At 42.4% G+C, this 18,446-nt stretch overlaps 1 protein-coding gene and 1 long non-coding RNA gene across 2 annotated transcripts; one reads left to right on the top strand and one right to left on the bottom strand.

Moving 5' to 3' along the window:
- Positions 1-6,192: 6,192 nt before the first annotated feature.
- On the bottom strand, positions 6,193-14,093 carry LOC124679328 (receptor-like protein 35). The gene is made up of 2 exons (XM_047215109.1): positions 12,464-14,093; positions 6,193-8,297 (listed from the first exon to the last, which is right to left on the bottom strand). Exons 1-2 carry the CDS (start codon positions 14,076-14,078, stop codon positions 6,421-6,423), a joined length of 3,492 nt encoding a protein of 1,163 aa, XP_047071065.1. The 5' UTR covers positions 14,079-14,093; the 3' UTR covers positions 6,193-6,420.
- On the top strand, positions 9,879-11,444 carry LOC124679329. Its single transcript, XR_006994926.1, has 2 exons — positions 9,879-10,062; positions 11,012-11,444. It is a non-coding gene; the product is annotated as an uncharacterized LOC124679329 (long non-coding RNA).
- Positions 14,094-18,446: the final 4,353 nt, after the last annotated feature.

The following is an 18,446-nucleotide window of genomic DNA, read 5'->3' as shown; positions in this document are numbered from 1 at the left end:
AATGGATCGGCGACATTGCATCATTAGCCGGTGGCAGGATTGGTCGTTGAACGATGATGTGAGATCTAGGGCGGGATCTGGGGTAGCGGCACCGGCCGAGAGGTTGATCTGCGGCCTGACGCCCCTGGTTGCGGCTACCACCATGTCGAAGGTCGCCGGCGATCGGGTGGGTTCTCTAGTGACGCAGATGGCGGCGAGGCCACCCCTGATTGCTGCCGATGCGGATCCTTTGGCAGCGGGGTCGAGAGTGGCGGTGGCCGGCAAGCCTGGCGCCCCTCCCCACCCCCTCGTGGCACTCCTCTCCATCATGGCTGTTAGCATTTGCCCCGGTGATGGGAGTTGGCGGCGGCCTCATCAATGAGTTTGTGGTTGCTTCCTCCTCTGCTGGAGGTGGTCGGCCGGCTGTCCCGATGGTGATTGGGGTGGCGTATCCTCCGGTGAAAATCATGCTACGACTACGCTTTGGGTAGACGAGGACACCATTTCCTTGTTGAATGCATCGTCACTGCGGTCTGCTTCCATTTCACTCAAGTTGCTTCGAGGGGAAAACCCTAGATCCGAGTATCTCGGATCGGACAAGGGCAGCGTAGCTGGCGTTGCTCTCCCTCTTGAGGGCATTGTTTTTGGGAGTAACTGCCGGACGGTGGTGCTAGGAGGCCTGCTAGGGACTATGCGCAACTCTACCTTAAAGATGAACTAGTGGTTGATGGAGGTGACAGCTTCGAAGCGAGAGCATGAGGCGCTCGTGTGGATGGTCTGCTACACCGGTTGTGTGTTTCTGTTTCGCCATAAGTGACTCGGCGATGCCTCCTGTGCTTTTTAGCTTATGTGATGTTTGTTGTGTTTTTAGGGCCTATGTCCCGACCTATGCCCCGACGATATGTTTTTGCACTCATTATCGTGTTTGTAAGTGTTGTGTGGTGGTTTTGGGTTTCACGATGTATGTTTTCGTGAGATCTTTGTTTAATAAAATCTAAATAAAAACCATATGCATCGCTTTAATGAAGATGCCAGGGCTCCATTCCCCTTTTCGAAAAATAACAAGAACCTTCTCTTGTGTTGAAACCTGATTTGTTTTAAAAGAAAACTCTCTTGTGTGCATTTTATTTTGACTGGACTGGAAAACAAAAACGCGGAAGTACAGAGTGTCAACACAGACATGTACTTACTACTTATAAAGAGTTTGAGTTATGTACATCTGCTGCAGCTGCATGATTGCACGGACGGTAACCATTTTAAAAGAAGAAGCAGATGTGAAGAGCCGAGAAAGTGAGAAACAGAGGGCCGGAGAAGTGTATGTATGCGGCGATGCGCGAGTGGTAGCGCGAGCGAGCACCTTCCATGCAGCCTTCTTCCCGAGGGCAAGACCTAGGATTGGGAGGCGTCGGAAACTAAGCCCATGCGTTAATTCTTTGACAAGGATCAATTTCGGTTACATTGCGTGGTGATTGAATGTGCTTGTACCCTTGGTTCAGCGGAGATCAAAGCCAAAAATTAATACCATGTACTGGGATTTTTTCAGATGGTTGAGGTGGTAGGCAGCGTAGTCGACAGTGAACTTCTAGCCAAATGTTCATTTTTAAAGCTACTCCGCTCCAGAGTTCAATAGATGTTGCATGAATGTATTCCCCTGAAGGCCGCAACCGAGTGTTTTCACGCTCAAAGTATTAGGCGTTTTTAATAGTGATATTAACTTTACTTGTGACTCAAACGTCGATAAACGACAATGCCATTAGACTAGCCACAATGGGAGTATCATAAGCAGTATTATGCATGCCATGTTGGCAAAAATCTGATGTGGCGCACCAATTAATGAGGTGAGAGATGAGAGTGGTATCATAATATGATACCGTATCATAGCACGTAAAACTAGAAAATTTAATGGCAAACACATCATGTACACAAATTTGCATTGAGATTTTACAAAACATTAAATATGATGATACTATGATACTATGTTATGATACTATGCATTGTGGGGGTACTATCATAAACTAGTATCATGTGCATGATACTAGTGTATGATACTTCCCATTGTGACTAGTCTTAGAACCCCTTGCTTCTAGTGTCTCGTGTACCAATTTTTGATAAAACACAGAGAAAAGGCCTTGCTTCAAATTAGTAGAGATCACATAAGTTTTACATAGGAGTAGGTTAAAACAGAGCACACATACAAAGTACTTAAGATATTAAAGACCAGGCTGAGAAGAAAACCAGTCCAGGTGCCATGTCACCTGGAACCGGAACCAACCTGTCCAATGCAACCAAATTTCATGGGGTAAAAATTAGCACAACTTTTACTAAATGGTTTAATTAGCATGAAAAATTTCAAAATAGGATAGCGCCAAAAATATTAAACTAATAGGTAAAAACAGGAATTTACTCTTTTTCACTTCACGCAAACACAACCTTCCTGTACAAACGCATTCAGAAGCTCACTTTTATTTGCAGTTACAGAACTATGAAATTATATGTCAAAAACCAGAAAACGGAGCCACGGCAGCAAGAAAAAAATATAACAACGGGTCTTCATGGACAAACGCAGAAAATTCTTCAGTACTGGGCTAACTTAGATGGCTTCCTTCATGGTTTTACCCATGACGAGAACTGAGCCCTAGCTCAGTAGCTAAAGTTCAAGGGGTTGAACCTGCCCAACCTGAGTTTGAGTCATGCGCAAAGCGTGAAACTTTTTGCTAAAAAGTAAAGAGAGGTTTTATATTCTATCTAACAACGTATAGCCAAGAGAGAAATAGTTCCCCGTTTCTCTGCTGACAAAACAGACAGTCGCTGTTGGCGTCAATGGTAGTCGGATTGTAAGATTTCCGTACTCTGAACTGAAGCACTTCTCATGCAGAAAATACATAGGAAAAGCAGTGTTGCAAAGTATAGAGGTCCGTCACACTAACAGATTGGAAAATCATCACGGCGCACGAAATTCAGGACAAGTTACTGAAGACAACTTAGTGGCAATTGCTGATCTGCCTGTCATTCTAGTCGGTTGGTGCAGACAAATTATACTCTTTTTCTTCTTTCATTTGTTAGATGAAACTTGGACGTTGCGAGTAAAATTTTCATCGTATTTAGATGAGATTTCCGTTTTGTGAGTCAGTGACGTATTTTTTAGGAATTGAAAACAGTAATCAATTTAGTCAAATGATGTAGATTTTGCTGATTGTAATCAAAACATGAAGAAACTGATTTCGGGTTTAATTTAAAAAAATCAAAATTCACGGTTAAAACTTGGTATGATTAAGTTGAATGTTGCACTGCTCTATTCCAATGAATAAGACGTACGAGTATTCCAAGATTTTGCTTTGACTAGGGAAAGCTCCTCCTACTTTTATTGTAATGTGTAGTCGTGAGGGAACACTCTTCCTACTTTTATTCGTGTGGCGCACTAACGTTAAGAATCACTGCTCCCATCTCCAGATTGAAGCTCAAAAATAAAACAGATTATCAACATCTAGCGGGTTTAAGGTGACTATGTCAGTATTATTTTCCTCTATATAGACCCTGCAGCAACAAAGCACGTCACATAAGGCTAACCCATGCCTGAATGAAGTAGCACTTTGCTGAACCTACCTCCAACTCGCAAACATATATATTTCCGTCAATAAGGAGTGGTGTTTTGGAACATGGGAGCATATGCTCCATCTATTTTGAAATACATCGTACATATATTTTGTATTTCAAAAAAATTGAAACAAAAAATTCACATGTACATCTTCTTGTGCTACACGCTTACAAAGTTGTTACGTAAAAATTTGACTTGTCATGTGACGTGTGTAAAAAAGACAAAACTCAGTGCTAAAAATAATATTTTTCACAAGATAAGTTTTCTCTTTTTTACATAGACCATAAAACTATTGGTTTTTCGTGAAACTTGACGAATGAACATATATTATGAAGATGTACATTTAAAAAGTTTTGTTATTTTTTTTGATATTTCAAAATATGTTTTTTTGGTAGAGGGAGCATACGCACCCGGGAATCGAATTGAATAAATACGTCAATACATATTTATTTTTAGGTAAAAAGCTGGATTTTATGGCTAAGAAAATTGATAAAAGACTGGATAAGGGCTTTAATGCTCAGGCATCTTCAGGAGCTAGGTCTCGTCTTGATTGATGCATGTCCGGACAACATTCCTACCTATGCGGGGAGGTGGTTTTCTCGGCCTGTTCAAGGGAGTTGATGGGCGGCGACGGAGGGCCATGGGCGGTGCGGCTGGGCGTGGCCAGGGCCAGAGCGCCTCCACCGGACCGGCAACAAGGAAAGGGTGGTGCGCCGCTGGCGCCCGTCCGCGCGGTGGTGCTCTGCGCCGCCTCGAACCGATCTAGAGTTTCGGCCAAGATCTGGATTTGGTAAGTCTGGGCAGGTGCGGTTCTGGTGTTGGTCCTTGCCACACCGTCGGGCCGTGCTGGACTGCCCTCTCCATGTCTTCCGATATGGTTGGTAGTTGACCGTCGGCGAGGGGGGTGCTAGTCTTGCGAATAATGGTGGTGGTCCTCGGATTTCTCTCGCGCCAAGTGAAGATCGGTCGAAGCTTCTTCCCACCAGGCTGGCTGGATTGTCGTGTTCCGGAAGGCCCTGCGGGCGAAATTCAGTATGCGATCAATGCATGAAGATTGCTGGATTGGATGTTTTCGGTCCTGCGCACCCATGTTTTTTTATTTGACCCTTTGGTTTCAAAGGGTGCGCTTCGAAACTCTGCCGATCGTTAATATCATGGAGCTCGTTTTCTTTCCATGGTGTCGCAGAGAAGGTTATGAAAGCCGAGATCGGTGGAAGAGCAATGGTGATCGGATCTTGGTGGTGAGGTGGAATTGTCTTGGTGCTTCGTGACTTCAAACAACGACTTGTATGTGGGGGCGACTACATAGGAGAAGTTCAGAGTTCTATCTTTCAGGGTGAAAATCCAAGGTCTGGCCTTAATTGGTTGTGCCTGATAATGTTCTTGTTGAAGGCATTGTTTTGTGAGTGAGGACTTTGTTCAGGGTGAAAACCTAAGATTTATGATCGGGCGATGACAGTGTTTGTGCACTGTTTACTTCTCGGAGACGTTGCTTATGGAGAAACTGGTCTTCTGGTGTTGTCTTGGTGGTGTCAGTGTTGTTTTTTCAAGTTTTCGATCTCTATGTGGGGACTTTTCATTTTTAATTCTTCTCTTCTTTTTTGGTTGTGTGCATTCTTTATGTCATTAGGGCGTGATATTGTTGTAGAGACTAGGTGTAATTGGTATCTTTACAATATTATATATGCTCTTTATCGAAAAAGTGTTAGAAATATTTGCTTGCTAAATAAATTGATTTACAAACTGGAAAGTGGGGCTAAGGACCTTAGCTGCCAATACTAAGATGCAAATATATGGGTGATGGTGGATTTTACCAATCCGATGAGAATTTTGGTGGAAAGGATTGCACACAATAATTTTTTTTTTGGTTCAAACGTGGCTCTAGTTAAAAGGTGGCCAGGTGGGTAATGGAGAAAAAAAAACTTGGTTTTGGGTTGATATCTAGCTAGGAGTCTAGGACAGTGCCCATTTAAAACTACTACTCTAGTTGTTTTCTACGGCTAACACAGAAGATTCTCACAGTGGGCCCCTCGTCGGTCGTCGCCGTCGACCGCAAACGGGCAACGGGTTCGACAGCCGCAGCACTTCCAGCCTTCTCGAGGGCCCTCGCGACTGCTAGGATTTCTGGGCCAAATACGGTGACCCCTTCGCCGGAGCTCGCCGTTGCTTCCAACGGGTACATATGTCTCATCCCTTCTCATCGATCCTCTATCAATTTCATCTTAAGCACGAGATGGCTATAGCTGCAACTCGGTTAATCAATTTTGGCCGATTAATTTAATTTCTGCCGATGTGTTCTGCTAGCTGTTCTGGAAGGGGATGAGGAAGCGGATGTGGATGAACTCTGGCAGTTCGTTGAAGCGCTAGGAGCACTCCTTGATGTGATGACCAGCTCAACCAATATCTGTTTCAGGTACCAAACGGACTCGTGCATCCAGTGATATACCATGCCATGATGTCACTGTGTATTCGGGCATCTCCCTTCTAATTGATTGTAGCAATTAGCACTAGCAATTCAGCAATTGCTTCTGTATAAGCATACAATGTGCTGACAACATTATATAAAACATGAGAACACACAAATTATGACAGATGATAAGATATAAGTATGAGCTCGCACAGGGTCGTATATTACAACTTATAGCCACCTCCGGCAATAGCATAACTGTACTGGCAGTCCGTGTTGTGTCTTCAGACAACATTACATTACATGAAAATACAGAGGTGATTGAATATAGATGTTAAGATATAAGTATGAGCCTATAGGGCAGCATATTACAACTTATAGCTCCCTCCAATAATAGCATAACTGTACCGACAGCCAGTCCTGTGCCTTCAGACCATGTTCACACAATCCGAAACCATTTGCCGATTTGACCCCATTTCATCAAAAGACCTGCTGCGAATCCAACGCCAAAGCCCACCCCAATAAACAGAAACAAAATAAAATCGACATGATCTTCAGATATGTTCACGTGTGTCTCATTTGTATTACTCGAACTGCCACATGGTTTGGACAGAGGCGGTCCACAGAGCCCTGTATTCCCTTCATACGAAGAGTTCTCAAATGTCGCAAACTGATGTGACTGTGGTATACTTCCATCCAGCTTGTTTTCGCACAAGTTCAAGGTGGCAAGAAATGTTAAATTTGTTAGCTCTGATGGAATCCCTCCAGAAAGCTTGTTCCAGGACAGGTCCAGTGATTCCAACTGACGCATCTCACCAATTTTTGGTGGAATCCTGCCCGTAAATGCATTACGTGACATGCTCAATGTATGTAGTGACACTAGCATTCCAATTGTTTCAGGAATGTCACCATCTAATGCATTATTTGAGAAGTCAATTGCGGTTAAGGTAGTCAAGAATTTTCCAAATGTCATATAATGCCCTTTGTTTGTGATTGCAACAATGTTTTGGTAGTACACATCTCTGTATGAAATATAATGACGTGAAATACTTCCTGTGTCATCGAACTTTTCCATCATAGATGTCAACCTCTCGAAGCATCGTTGATCCAAATTGCCAGAGAAGTTGTTTGAGGCTATATCAATGATTTTTAACTTTGGGAAATATTCTTCAAATTTGCTATCTCTAGAAAGATGAAGAAGTGAGCCATAAAACCGGTTGGATCTTAAAACAAGGACATGTAGATTAGAAAGCCTACTCAGCCAAGATGGGAAAGTATCAACAATCTGATTGTTTCCAATGTCAAGAATCTCCAGGTCAGCGCAGTTGGAAAGAGACCTAGGAAGCTGCCCTTGAATCTTATTGCCATGTAAATCTATTGTTTGAAGGTTACAGTGCTCACTAACATTATAAGGAAATGTTCCTTCAAACTGATTCTCCCTCAAATTTAATATACTCAGGTGACCATGTTCTATCAGACATGATGGTATCAGTCCACTGAAGTGGTTGTATGACAGGTCAAGGACTTCAAGGTTGCGTGAGTTGCAGACTGAATGCGGTATAGGCCCAGTTAGCTTATTTTTTGACAATTTGAGATATGCAGTTTGGCTAAGATAAACAGTGAAGTTTGGCATAACAGAAGAGAATCTATTGTTTGAATAATCCAAAACCTGAGGTAAATTTCCAACTGTTTGCAGCATGTTTGGCATTGGGATATGGCCCTGAAGTCTATTGAAACTGAGATCCAGAGAATCCAAATGACTGTTGGGGAGAACATATGAAGTCAGTTGTATATATGTGAATATGTTGTGTGATAGATTTACACTTGTAAGGCTATCATCCCACGTCTCCCATATCCATTTGGGTATAGTCCCACTTATTTTGTTGCTTGAAAGGTCCAAAATTACGATATGATTCAGATTCATCAAGAATCTAGGAATTGTTTTCATGTTGCAAGACGCAAGTCCTAATTCCATGAGTTCAGGAAGTAAGGGTACTGTGGTTTTTCTGCCTTTGCCATCCATGACGGATAACCTATTGTTTGAGAGATCCAAGCTAACAAGTTTTCTTAACTTTGAAAGTGAACTCAGTTGTACTGAACCTGTTAAGTTATTTGAGTGAAGATCCAGGTCAAGCAAACTTGTGACTTGAAAGATTGATGCAGGAATCTGTCCACTAATTTTATTTTCACTCAAATCAACAACTTTCATGCAGGAATATAGTGCATCAAACTCTTGTATTGGTCCAGAAAGTTGGTTTAATGAAAGGTCCAACTGTAACATCGCCGGTAAAGCAAATAGACCTTTTGGAATATCTCCTGCAAATAGAGTAAATATTATAGTGAAGACTTGCAAAATGCATATTTTGCAGAAAGTATGAATCCCAAAAGTGATAATTGAAGGTTGAGAACTTTTCAAAGGCCACATGTGTTAAGCAGTGTCACGAATTAGAGTGACTATGCCGTGGAATTTTATTGTATATCTCTTTCACCCCTAAGAGTTCATCCTTCTGTAGTATAATAGTATGCTTAGAAGGAACAAAAGAACAATATGTGTGTAGTTGTTTTTTAATCAGGAATATCTTCACACTGTCTAAAAGCAGAATATAAGAACAGACAATAAATTATTGGTTAACTTGGTAAGAATCTTTGAGATTTTTTTAATCAATTGCCAAATACATTTTCAATTTTCTCTCAATTGTTTTTTCCAAAAATCATAATATATATGCTCTTTAACGTTCTTAGACACCCCAGAAAGAAGTGTTAGTGGATGCATTGTGGAGTTTTAGTAAAATAGCAAAATGCTTTGCTTTTCAATCTTAAAACCATTTGTAAATTTTGGATATTTGCTAGATATTATAATTCCATAACTCTGTGCATTGTAGATTATTCCGTGCAACATACCCCAAAATATATTGAGAATGCAATGTTAAACAATTTTGAGCAATAATCATTCTTATGCAATGCGATTAAAATGTTGTCTCTATTAAAAACTAAAATCAATGAAATAGTTACATTTTTTTAGTTCTTTTGGTATATGGCAAGCTGAATAATCATGATATCCGTGCCAAAAAACTATAGACACTATAAAATGGAACAGAGGGAGTATATTACAAGTCATATTCTTCAAAAAAAAACTTCACCCCTTATTCGTAATGTTATTTACAAGGTTGGACATGTTGTCCATTGAGTTTTATCGCAAAATCAGCACGATTAAACCTAAATCTACGTGGCCGCTGACCTACTTTACCAAAAATCGGCCCCGGGACACCTCACCAAGGCCCGTGGGTGCTGCGGCGGACTTGATGTGAGGGAATCCTACTCAAGCTCGACGCGCTCAATCTTGACGCGGAGCATGGTGGCCTCCTGCTGGAACTCCTTGTACTCGTGGACCTGGTAGACAGCCCAATGCGTGTCTTCCTCCTCGTGCTGCTTCGCCTCTGCCGCCTCCCGCGCCGAGACGTGGCATAGCTCCTCGGTTTTGTCGTTGTCGACGAAGTCCGCCTCGTCGAAGACCTTAACCGGGGGCGCTTACTGCTCTTCGGCCACCCAATCCTCCCCGGAGGGAGTGGAGGAGCGACAACGGTTGCTTGAGGAGGAAGACGACCTAGAGTACGCGGCGAGCGACGGCGGCAGAGTCAAGCCGACGTTGGTCCACTTCCGCTCGGCGGCTTCTTAGCGCCCTAGGAGTGGACCCACGCGGCGTGCTACTCGGCGGAGCGGGCGTGGGAGATTCCGTCGGGACGCGGCGAGGTGCTGCCGGATCCAATCCGCCTCCCCCCCCCCCCCCCTGTCGGACTACCGCGGCGAAACATGCTTGTGCACTGGTGGATGCGGAGTAATTCCTCGCCGGAGGTAAACTAGGGCGGCGGCTGAGTGGTCGATGCGGTGGAGTGGAAATAAGGTTTCAGCCCGTTTCCACCTCATCGGCTTGTATATTCAGGATGTAAGTGGCAGCGGCGTTTCGCGATCCCACATACGCCGCCCGCGAAATTCGGCCCAAATGGATGCTCATGGAAGATGGAACAACTGGTACAGATAGGATACTTCCCACAAATGGAAGCAAACATTTGTAACCATATAGGTAAGGTTACTACCACTAGCCTTATATATTTTTGCAGTTAACCTACTCAAAATGGATGCTCATGGAAGATGGAACAACTGGTACAAAGTGTTGTAGGTTTGCATGCTGTTTATAGTCTCTGTACTCTTTCATAGTCTCTGTAATATTTTTACTTTTTATGCAGCTGTTTTTGCCATGTTTTCATTCAGAGATAGAAGGTGTAGTTGATCTGTTCTCTGCTGCTCAGTTTATCTTTATTTGATCTAAGTTATCAAACCTGCCCTGTTTCTTTTGGTCAGGCAAATGTGTGTCATTTTTTACTTTTGATCAGGCCTTGTAGAGCCAACTTATCTATGTTCAGACAAGTAGTCTGCCTGAGCTGTCTATCTGTAAAAGTAGGTTCTACAAAAACTTACTTTCGGTTCGGAGGTTAAGCTGTCTGCCTAAGCGTTTGGTTCAGTCCAGGCAATATGTCGATGATAGCAGGTCCTAATGTCAACTTATCTATGTTCAGACAAGTAGTCAATAAGAAACTTATGTTCAATGTAAACATACATACAAACATGAGTATAGGCAGCTTCACACTGCACCTTGTAAACTGAGAGATTCACATATGCATACTGATTTGGGTTGGCTATATTTTAACAGTTTTCATTGCCTGGTTTCACTTTGATTGAGTTTGTTTTAGGTATAACTGCAAGTATGCGCAATGGTAAGAAGTAAAGCTATTTATCTATCTGCAATGTGATTGACTGTTTAGGTCTAATATAATTAGCCATTCATATTATTTTAGGTGTCAAATATGAACATAATGAAGATATTCCATGTTTACCTATGTTCTAGCCTTGGGCTGCTCGAGTGACTAGCCTAGACATGTATTACTTTTGGGTTCCCTTTTATTCTTATATATTATACAGTCTATCTGATTTACATACAGAGAAGTTATATTTAGCATGACTCAAAATTTCAGGTGCATTTCCCTTTATTTTAATAAGATGTTTGGAAGGCTCCTGTTCATCTGCTGATGCTGCTCCCTGGTTGCACTTCAAGATGTAGATTCATGTCAAGTTGATCTCAGCTGCTAAAAGGGTGGTATATTCATCTCAACCCCAGTGTCTTCGTGCCAGATTGATGCATCTTTTGGGAATTATGGCACATCCTAATTTTCTGTTGCTGTTACTTCACACATTTGAAGAAGAACTCTGAAATGCTCACAGTTTGTTGTTTCTAGAGGTTATCTCTACTGGATGCTCTTTTTTGTTTTGCCTGCAGCAATGCAATGTATCGATATGCCTGCCTCACAGATTGTGCTTAAGTTGTTGGACAAGATTATGTGTACTTGTTCTATTTTTTCTTTGTTAAAGAAGGGTCCGAAATAATCTGTCGTATCTTTTATCAGTTCATACCGCTGATGTGTATGTCAGTTCAATGCGTTGGTCATAACCTTGTATCAGAATGCAGGCCTCAATTCTAATTTGGAAGATTTGTGTTATTTAATATTATTTCTGTTTTTCATGCCTGTCCAACGAAAAAAGAATCCTTAGAAAAAAATATGTGCAGTACACAAGAAAACTTATATTAGTGATACAAAGTTGTAGAAATATTTGGAAGATGTTTATCGGCTCTCTTCCAACAAGTTGCAGCGGAGCAAGAAGAGCCAATGAGCACGCGAATCTCGAGTGTGACGCGATAAAATACGTAGCGGCGTCGCGGCGCCATCTAACCACATAAATCCGCCAGAAATATTACACGGCTGCCGCAAAACCTATTTAATCGTGATACGGCCGAAGCGGTTACGACCGCATAGACCAGCAGGCGGACCATTTACATCCTGATATGTATATGTAGGGTTCGAGCGGTGTACTTCACGGCCCCTATTAATCATTTTCGGGCTGGGACGGGGATACATGCTCTGATTTACGGCCGAAACTGAGCCAAAATTGTAAACCCGAAGGACTTTTACAGTTTTGGCCCGGTTTACGGGAGCTGCTAGAGACGCTGTAATAATAGTAGCTTGCACAAACTTTACAATTTTGCTCCTTCAATGTTTTTTATTCTTTATGCTAGTAAGAGTGCATGGCTTGCTCAGGGATTCTAATGTTGGTGCTGAGTGTCATTTGATAGCAATATGTTGATATATATATTTATTTATACTAAAAAAGTTAACATAGCTTCTCATAAGAGTTTGATCCTATCTTTCATTTGTACTCGTCCTTCCCCAAGGTCTACCATTTTGTATGAGAAAATATTAAACGTGGCTAAAGGGGAACTTAACTGTACGCTGCTGTTTAGGTCAGCGCTTGGTTTTCTGTTAGGAGCAAATGTTACAGTTATTATTCATGGAAAAGAGATGCATGGTTAATTTTCGTTTTGCATTCTTCTATTTATTTTGTAAGTAATAGATTTATGGATTGAATCTTACCTCTTAGGTCATTCTCCGAAAGATCCAGATAAACCAGTTGACTTAAGTTCACAATAGTACTTGGTATGCTGCCAGAAAACCTGCTACCCTTTAATATTAATTCTGTCAATTCGCTGAGCTGTCCAATATCTGTTGTAATAGGACCTGATAAGTGATTGTAAGATATGTCCAAGCTTCTTAGATTCTTGAGATTGCCAATTGAATGTGGTATTGTCCCAGAGAAGGCACAATCAGAGATTTTCAAGGATGTCAACTTGTCGAGGTTACCAATTGATGATGGTATCTGCCCAAGGAAGCCACAGTAAGAGATTACCAAACTTGTCAGGTTGGTAAGATTGCCAATCACAGGCGGCATTATCTTGGACGAATAGCAATAATAGAGTTGCAAGCTTGTCAAGTTCTTAAGGGTTCTAATCCATGAGAAAAATGGCCCTAACTCCCCTGAAAATTTATCAAAAGAGAGCTGCAAGTTTTGCAAGGACTCAGGCTTGTTGAACAATAAATCAGTTGGCTCCATTGAAATTGAATTTCCAGTAAAACCTAGCTCCCTCAGAGATAGGAGGTTGCTAAATGAGCTCAGCTTGATACTAGAGAAATTAGTATACCATAGATTCAAAATCTCTAAAGAAGCCCCAGATGGAAATTTGGATATATTTCCAGCGAGCTGCTCGTTGCCTGACACATCAAGCACTCTTATGTTCTTGAGTTGAAATATTTTCTGAGGAAACCAACCACTGAAGTTGTTATTGGCGAGTTGAAGAATACTTAAATTGAGAAACTCCGACAAGAATTCAGGAACGGTACCAGAAATCCAATTAAACTTGAGGTTGATCACGGTAAGTGATCGGAGACTTGACAGGGAGGGGTGGATTGGACCATAGAGTTTGCAGTTTACCATGCTTAGAACCTGAAGATGAGGAACAGCTTTGCCTAGACCACTGCACCACTCTTCACTACTAGATATGTCCACTCCGTCAAGGTAGAGTTCCTTCAGATTGGTGAGGTTTTCCACTAAGGTCCCAAAGCTGGGCTCTCGTAGCAGCAGATTGTTGTAGCCATCCAAGATAGCATATATATTCGTGATTTCGTTGGTGGGAGTAATACTGTACACTGAAGAAAGATCCAATGATACCAGGCTCGTGAGTTTGCCGATGGTTATTGGAATCTGACCGTACAATTTTGAGCAAGAAAGGTTGAGGTGAGTTAGCTTTGGTAGCCTCTCGAAACCAGCTATTGGGATGTGAGATCCGCCGAAATCGTTCATGCTGAGGTCGAGGTAGTGTAGGGAGGTGAGGTCGAAAAGTGCAGCATGGAAGCCGTAGCTGTAGAGGCCATGGCCACCGAGGTCAAGAACGGTGACATGGCCACCGCCAGATACACCATCATCGCAACCCACACCCTCCCAGAGGCAGCAGTCGGTACCTGGTTGCCACGACGGCAGGGTGTTGGTGGAGTAGTCGAAGATGAAGGACTGTTTTAGTTGGAGAAGTGCTGCGACCTGGTCCGGGTGGCAGAAAGAAGCTGTGGTGTTACCATGGCCATGTGAAGTAGATGTGGCTAGTGAGTAGAGCTGTACCAGTATGAAGAGCGCAAGTAGGAGAGTAGCACAAGCCATGGTTTGTTCAACCTCAGAACTGTAACACCACTGCCAAGAATTATATAATCACATGGTATCTTCTTTGCCACAGAGGTCACCGTCTAGCTCTTTCACTAGCAAATGCAAGATTTTTTTCTTCTGAAACAAGTATATTTGTTTTTTATAGATGTGGTGGCATGGTGGAAGATTCCTCCTGTTGTGAAATTATTATTAATCACGATGCTGATGACTTCGAAGCCAAGCCAGTATGAAAAAGTCTTCAATCTCATGCTTGAGAGATCAAGTCAAAATTAATCTGAAGTGATAAGAGGGCGTACAGGCCAGTACCTTTTTTTTTTTAATTTGAACGAGTCAACCAGCAACGTTTTTCTAATTAGACTTGAGTACCATGCTGACCAAGTCATCAGCATCGTGTCAAAATTAATCTGAAGTGATAAGAGGGCGTACAGGCCAGTACTTTTTTAAAAAAATTGAGCGAGTGCAACCAGCAACGTTTTTCTAATTAGACTTCTGTACCATTTTTCGATAAAGAGCATATATTAATATCGGGTAGATACCAATTACACCCATCCCCTGTAACAACATCATGCTCTAATGGCATAAAGGATGCACACAACCAAAAAAATAGAAGAATTACAAAAAGAAAAGTCTCGCTACAGAGATCGAAAACTCTAAATAGCAACACTCACACCACCAAGACAACACCAGAAGATCAGCATCTCCATAAGCGACGCCTCCAAGAAAAAAATAGTGCAAAAACGCTGTCGCCGCCCGATCACAGATCTTAGGTTTTCACCCTGAAGAAAGTTCTTCTCTCTCAAAACAATGTCTTCAATAAGAACATTGTCAGGTCAGATCTTGGATTTTCACCCCGAAAGATAGAACTCGAACTTCTTCTGTGTAGTCGCCCCCACATACAAGTCGTTGTTCGAAGTCACGAAGCTCCAAGCCAATTCCACCTCACCACCAAGATCCGACCACCGTTGCTCTTCCACCGATCTCGGCTTTCATGACCTTCTCCGCCAGCACCATGGAAAGAAACTCCATGATATTAACAGTCAGCAGAGCTTCGAAGCGCTCCCTCTGAAACCAAACGGCCAGATAAAAAACATAGGTGCGCACGATCGAAAGCACACAATCAAACAATCTTCGGGCATTGATCGCACAATGAATTTCGCCGGTAGGGCCTTCCGGAACACGGCAATCTAGCCAACCCAGCGGGAAGAAAAATCCGACCGATCTTCACTTGGCGCGAGAGGAATACTAGGACAACCGCCTTTATTAGGTAGAATGGCAGGGCCCCTCGCCGCCGCCCGTCGGTCGACATCCGGCACAGGAGATCGACACCACCGGTTCCGGCCGTCCTCAGCGATGCAGGGATAGCCGGGGAAGCCTCCACACCGAGGACGGAGAAAGGGGAGTCAGCCGGACCCAAAGGGGCCAGCACACCAGCTAGAAGCCTCGCCAAGGTTGCCGCCAACCCGCATCGCCGTCTTTGGATGGAGGGGCTGGACGCCGCCCCGCCCCCCAATCCGCGCCAGAGGAGAGCCGCCACCGCACCACACAGGCTTTGCCCGGCGACGCTCTGGGCAGCGCGGGAAGGACGGTTAGGGTTAGGACGGGAGGGTACTTAGATGGTATGTCAAGATTACACATAATGACATGAACTTGTGAAGAGTTCCCGGCGAATCTGATTTTTTTTCTTCGCATATTTAATGCTTGGTCCGTTTTTTCGGCCAAGACTTGTGAGCATTCACACATATATGTAGCTTTTTCAATCAGGTTCCACGTTTTCTCTATATAGCTAGCGCAGTTTGGACGCAACAAAACCGAGACGAAACAGGCATCAGATGGTCACAAATTTTCCTTCTTTTTGGTAGAAAAGAGCTAGTTTTGTATCTATCCGGCCAACTCATATTCGATCTAAGTCCATCCATTTCTGACGTTAAAATGCATTTTCAAGACTCCGCGATGAACTGAATTTTAAGTAATTGGTCAATCTTCTGAATTCTGATGATACATTATGTAATCAGCTGATCCAAACGACTATTTGATATAGCGTGCACCAAACGAGAGATGCGAAGGTTCTGCGCAGAAGAAAGTCTCTTTCGTGGTACTTTCCTTTGTGAATGGCGATCGAGAGGTGGCATCAGTATTATGATAGAGCTCCTTCGTCACATAATGATTGTTTAATTGAAATTTTGTGGATCGCGCATTCGATTGCTGCCTGCCTCCGACGAGTCATGTCCACCTTTAAAATAGTACCTGTTGCTGCACGGCAGTCTGTCGCGAGAGATATGGCTAGGGAGCGTAGCCCGAAGAAACTCGAGAAACTGAAGAAAGGGAAGGCCGTTGTTGGAGAGTTGTCCACTATCTGATGGCCAGATCGATGAATGCGACGTTGGTGCAGTTAGTATGTTTCGTCGCTTGACAGGAACGCCTGCTCCTTAGCACGCGTAGGAGGCCGGTGTGGTGTGCATCGCACTCGCACTGAATTAGTGGGAGGGAAAGCATTAGTAGAGCAAGCACATTGAAGAAGGGGGATTTTTTTTCCCGGTTTACTTTGCCACTCTATTATTTATCCTCTTTTACTTTGGGTTTCTAATTATTTTACTACTCCCTCCATTCCAAAATGTAAGGCATCTAAGCATTACTCAAAAGTCAATGTTTTTCTAAGTTTAACCAAATTTATACACAAAAATATGAATAATTACAATACGAATCAATATCAATAGATTCGTCATAAAGAATGTTTTTCTAATGTGTATATTCAATATTGTAGATGTCGATATGTTTTCATAAATATTTAGTGAAAGTTAATCGGAAATTCAATTCGGCTCGAGGGTGCATATGCTCGCTCTACCAAAAAATTATATTTCAAAATATCGAAAAATTAAAAAAAATTTCTGCATGTACATCTCCATAATATATGTGCGTTCGTCAAGTTTCAAGACAGACAAACCAATATTTTGTGTGATCTATGTAAAAAAAGAGAAAAATATCTTCTGAAAGTTTTACTTTTAGCATTAAATTTTTTTCTTTTCTACACACAACAAGTCGATTTTCCATGAAAGGACTTTGTGAGCGTGTAATGTGACAAGCATTTCAAAGTAGAGGGAGCATATGCTCGCATATGTCAAACCACCGTTCTCAAAGTTGGTAAAATTTGACTTCTGACTAACCCTTAGATGCGTTACATTTTGTAATGGAAGTACTTCACAATTTGCCTTTTTTGCATCAATCTGAAGGAAACATAAGTCTCGAGGAAGATTCTAGCCTTTGCTAAGCGCCTAAGCCCGACCCAAATCAAAGATACTAGATTTGGTTGTGTGTCTTGGCCCACGATCCTGTGGAATTCGAACTTCAAAGGGATAAGTAAAGCTTTGCTATATAATACACAGTTAAGAAGCAAGAATATCAGCTTATGGTCAGAAATGGATATGGGCTTGGTCCGTTCAGCCAATGAACAAAAGCCACAACGATAAATTCATCAAAATAATCCAAGAGAAAACTGATACGAAGGAACCATAGATAACAAAACACTTCACCATTAGATATAATAATAGTTAAATAACAAAATTAATTCATATATGTTTTGGCAGTCACATGCCTTAGTAGACATAGTAACAAATTAACAAAATGACCTTCATATGTTTGGGTCGGCTTATTAATTAAGCCACATCTGTCATTAGCTTGACAAATCGTTCCGGCGTGCTCTCTGGCCATATGATCTTACGCTTTAGTAGAGACCGACGAAGTATACATGGTATCCATTGAAGATCTTGGCTTGGGTATGACAACAACAACTTCAGTCGAAGTGACTATGAATGATGGCCGAGGTCCGTAGAAACTTTTTTCCTCAATAGACACAACATGCCTGCACCTATTAGAGATTACAGCTGTGAATTTGGCGGTGTAAACTGCATGCGCACACCGGGAAGAAAAAGATCGACTCTAGTTATGGACCAGTTACTTGCAATGACTCTAGGACAAATTCAGCCTCATTCAGTACCATCTGTGGCAATAAGAGCAATTTAATACCTTGAAGATACACGGTAAAATACGTGGGTAGCAGGAGAGACTATGCATAATAACTTATTGAGGAAGCATCTGCAAACACACCTAGGGAACGATTCCTTAGACACACAACCGGACAGACTACATACAGATGCTCTGTCCAATGGAAAGGTAGAGGAATTTGGCTTAGCTGATCTCCCACAGGTATTATAGAAGACAACAAACCACTCAGGGGCAGTAGTGAAACCCACAATACGAACAGCATAGAGGAAGCGATCATCCTAGCAGACCAACAGAAGCAAACGTATTAGTAAAGGTGAAAAATATAACAAATAGCACATAACTGAGAAAACAAATGGCACCTCATCA

The sequence above is a fragment of the Lolium rigidum genome, chromosome 7 (genome assembly GCF_022539505.1).
Source record: "Lolium rigidum isolate FL_2022 chromosome 7, APGP_CSIRO_Lrig_0.1, whole genome shotgun sequence".
In the NCBI taxonomy this organism is placed as follows: domain Eukaryota; kingdom Viridiplantae; phylum Streptophyta; class Magnoliopsida; order Poales; family Poaceae; genus Lolium; species Lolium rigidum.
Note: the sequence above shows the minus strand (reverse complement) of the source record. Positions and strands in the feature narration are given on the sequence as shown.

Excerpts from the sequence above, each read along its gene's own strand:
- LOC124679328 (XM_047215109.1), bottom strand. The coding sequence starts at position 14,078 with ATGGCTTGTGCTACTCTCCTACTTGCGCTCTTCATACTGGTACAGCTC. Across the intron at positions 8,298-12,463 it reads TTCGGAGAATGACCTAAGAG|GAGATATTCCAAAAGGTCTA; the intron begins GTAAGATTCAAT and ends CTCTATTTGCAG.